A 2,534-nucleotide genomic window follows, 5' to 3' on the forward strand; every position below is an offset into this window, starting at 1 on the left:
TTTCAGTCAAATGCCACCGTTACCTGGTCTTACTCCAGATGGTCGACGAGTCATCCTTATGAGAGGTATGTAGTTTATAAATTCACTAGCATTTGCACACACGAAAAAATAAAACTCAGTAGCCTATGTCTTCTGTATCTATCTTCTGCATCTATGCTTTAAAGCGAGATCCTTACAGCCGTTCTGGTAGTACTTTCTAATAAACATCCATCCATTCATCCATCCATCTAAACTTTAGCATGTATAAAATTAGTAAGAGTACACTAAGTAGTCCAACACCATGGATTGCCAAATGTAAATCCACTAAAGTTCTCCATCGAATGTAAAAGTAAATTTTACACATCCAATAGACCCGAATAATAGACAAAAATACATCCAAATTTCGACCTGACACTATAAAAAGTTACACTTTATTGCTGTTGATGTAAGAGATGTAACTCTTTTCAACGGAAATATCGATGTAGACCCTGCTCTACATCATTTTAGGTACTTTTGAAGTGTAAAATTTTTGTATTCTCGAAACGTCTCTTACAAAATAACGAGCCATAAAATTTGAATAACATTATACTGCTTTGTTATCACAGGTGTGGACAAAGATGCTCAGACACCGAACGTTGCGGATGCGTTCAAATTGGCGCTGATGTTGGGTGACGTCAGGCTGGCTGAAGAGAAGGAAGGTGTGGCTGGTGATATTTACATCCTGGACGCGTCAGTCGCTACGCCTACTCACTTCGCTAAGTTCACACCTACATTGGTGAAGAAGTTCCTCGTCTGCGTACAGGTTCGTTACTTATTTATTATATTTAAGAGTTAATCAATAAATTTGTATACATCATCATTTGCATATTAACTGCAATATGTCTATGCATTTTTAGTAGACAACTAGCAGTTTCCCGCGACCTCGTTCGCGTTGAATTATAAAGCTGTGTAGCTTTCGGAGCCTATTCAATGCAAACAATATTTCGTCTTTATAATATTAGTATGGATTAAGAAATACGTTGTAAAATGATACTTTATTTTTTATTTTAATCATGAAAATATGAGGAATATTTCAGTTTTAAAATAATTTGCATCTTTAAATATAATTTATTCCCCTTTTCAGGAAGCTTATCCCGTAAAACTGAAGCAAATCCACGTCATCAACGTGTCGCCCCTGGTGGACAAAATTGTAAACTTCGTCAAACCTTTCATCAAGGAAAAGATCAGAGACAGGGTAAATATAACCTTTAACGGTCAAACTTTATTAATTTTATTGGTCCTAATTTAATTTATCTTATTAGTTTCATAATTTTCTAATAGATGGCGTTAAAATACAATGAATTTTTAACAAATTAAAATAAAAAATATAAAATAGATTTTTCCGTTGAAAACATTTCTAGAAATATATTGAAATTACTGTGCTAAAGTTCTAATCTGAAAAAGTTATAAGTAAAATTTACCAGCAAACTGTAAACTTGTGGGTTAGTAACTCTCTTTGCTCGTACGAGAAAAATGTTTAAAAATGACGCCCGTGTTTTGTTTTAGATCTTCCTTCATTCGGACACCAATGAGTTGTACAAACACGTACCAAAGGAAATGCTGCCCGCTGAATACGGCGGCAATGCTGGACCCATGAATGATTTACACAGTAAGCATCTATCTCCTTGACCCACCTTCGCACCAATAGATATTTATTCCTGTTTTACTTTACGGGGATAATGTAACATTTGTATGGTGAACGATTTTTTTTAATCGGCCGAGTAGTTTTTGAGTTTATTCGACACAAACACAACTTTTGCTACATTTTAAAATATCTTTGTTCAATTTATTTTTCAAAGTTCTTTAAAAATGTTATTACATACGATTATTTATGTAGGAATCGTATAATTATATCTAAATCTACAGAAAAACTAAAATCACTAATGTTTCCCATTGGGCCTTTGGGACTTTTTAACATTGGACCAATTGCTCGTGGCCTACGGTCCAACGGGATACACCAAATTCATCAGTGATAAAATTAATTAATAACACTTTTAATATTTGATTCTACACCCAATGGTTTCCTTTCCAGACGCGTGGGTGAAGAAATTAGCAGAATACAAAGATTGGTTCGCGGAACAGGAGAAATACAAAGCGAACGAAGCCCTCAGACCTGGCAAACCTACAAACTACGATGAATTATTCGGTATCGACGGTTCATTCCGTCAACTGGTCATCGATTAGATATTTAACAACTCATCTGACGTAAACAGTCATATCTCCTAGTTAGAACTCTTTACGTCAGATAGAAATGTATTAAATTAAGATCTCAAATACAGATGTCGTTAAATTAACATTCATTTCATAATCATTAATGACATATTTTATTTGGTCGCATTTTCTATCGCTTTTTACCATTTGTTTTGGTAAGTTTATACCAAATGCTTATGAATGTCAACCAAAGTTTTATGCTCACGCGCTTATCATGTTGATGTTTGAAAATAGTATTGTTATTGTTTAAAACATTTTCTTAATAAAGTTATTTCTTTTTATTTATGTGTTTTATTTATTTGAAT

General features: G+C 33.7%; 1 protein-coding gene across 1 annotated transcript in view; it reads left to right on the top strand.

The window, feature by feature from the left end:
• The window catches only part of LOC106117701 (alpha-tocopherol transfer protein-like), a gene marked incomplete in the record, with an annotated part of 8,931 nt that extends 6,421 nt beyond the window's left edge, over positions 1 to 2,510 (top strand). The window contains 5 exon segments of the mRNA NM_001312053.1: positions 8 to 65; positions 585 to 781; positions 1,103 to 1,213; positions 1,525 to 1,627; positions 2,051 to 2,510. Of these exon segments, the coding sequence (NP_001298982.1) occupies positions 8 to 65; positions 585 to 781; positions 1,103 to 1,213; positions 1,525 to 1,627; positions 2,051 to 2,202 (621 nt within the window).
• Positions 2,511 to 2,534: the final 24 nt, after the last annotated feature.

Source organism: Papilio xuthus, unplaced genomic scaffold (assembly GCF_000836235.2).
Source record: "Papilio xuthus unplaced genomic scaffold, Pxut_1.1 DF827679.1, whole genome shotgun sequence".
Taxonomy (NCBI): domain Eukaryota; kingdom Metazoa; phylum Arthropoda; class Insecta; order Lepidoptera; family Papilionidae; genus Papilio; species Papilio xuthus.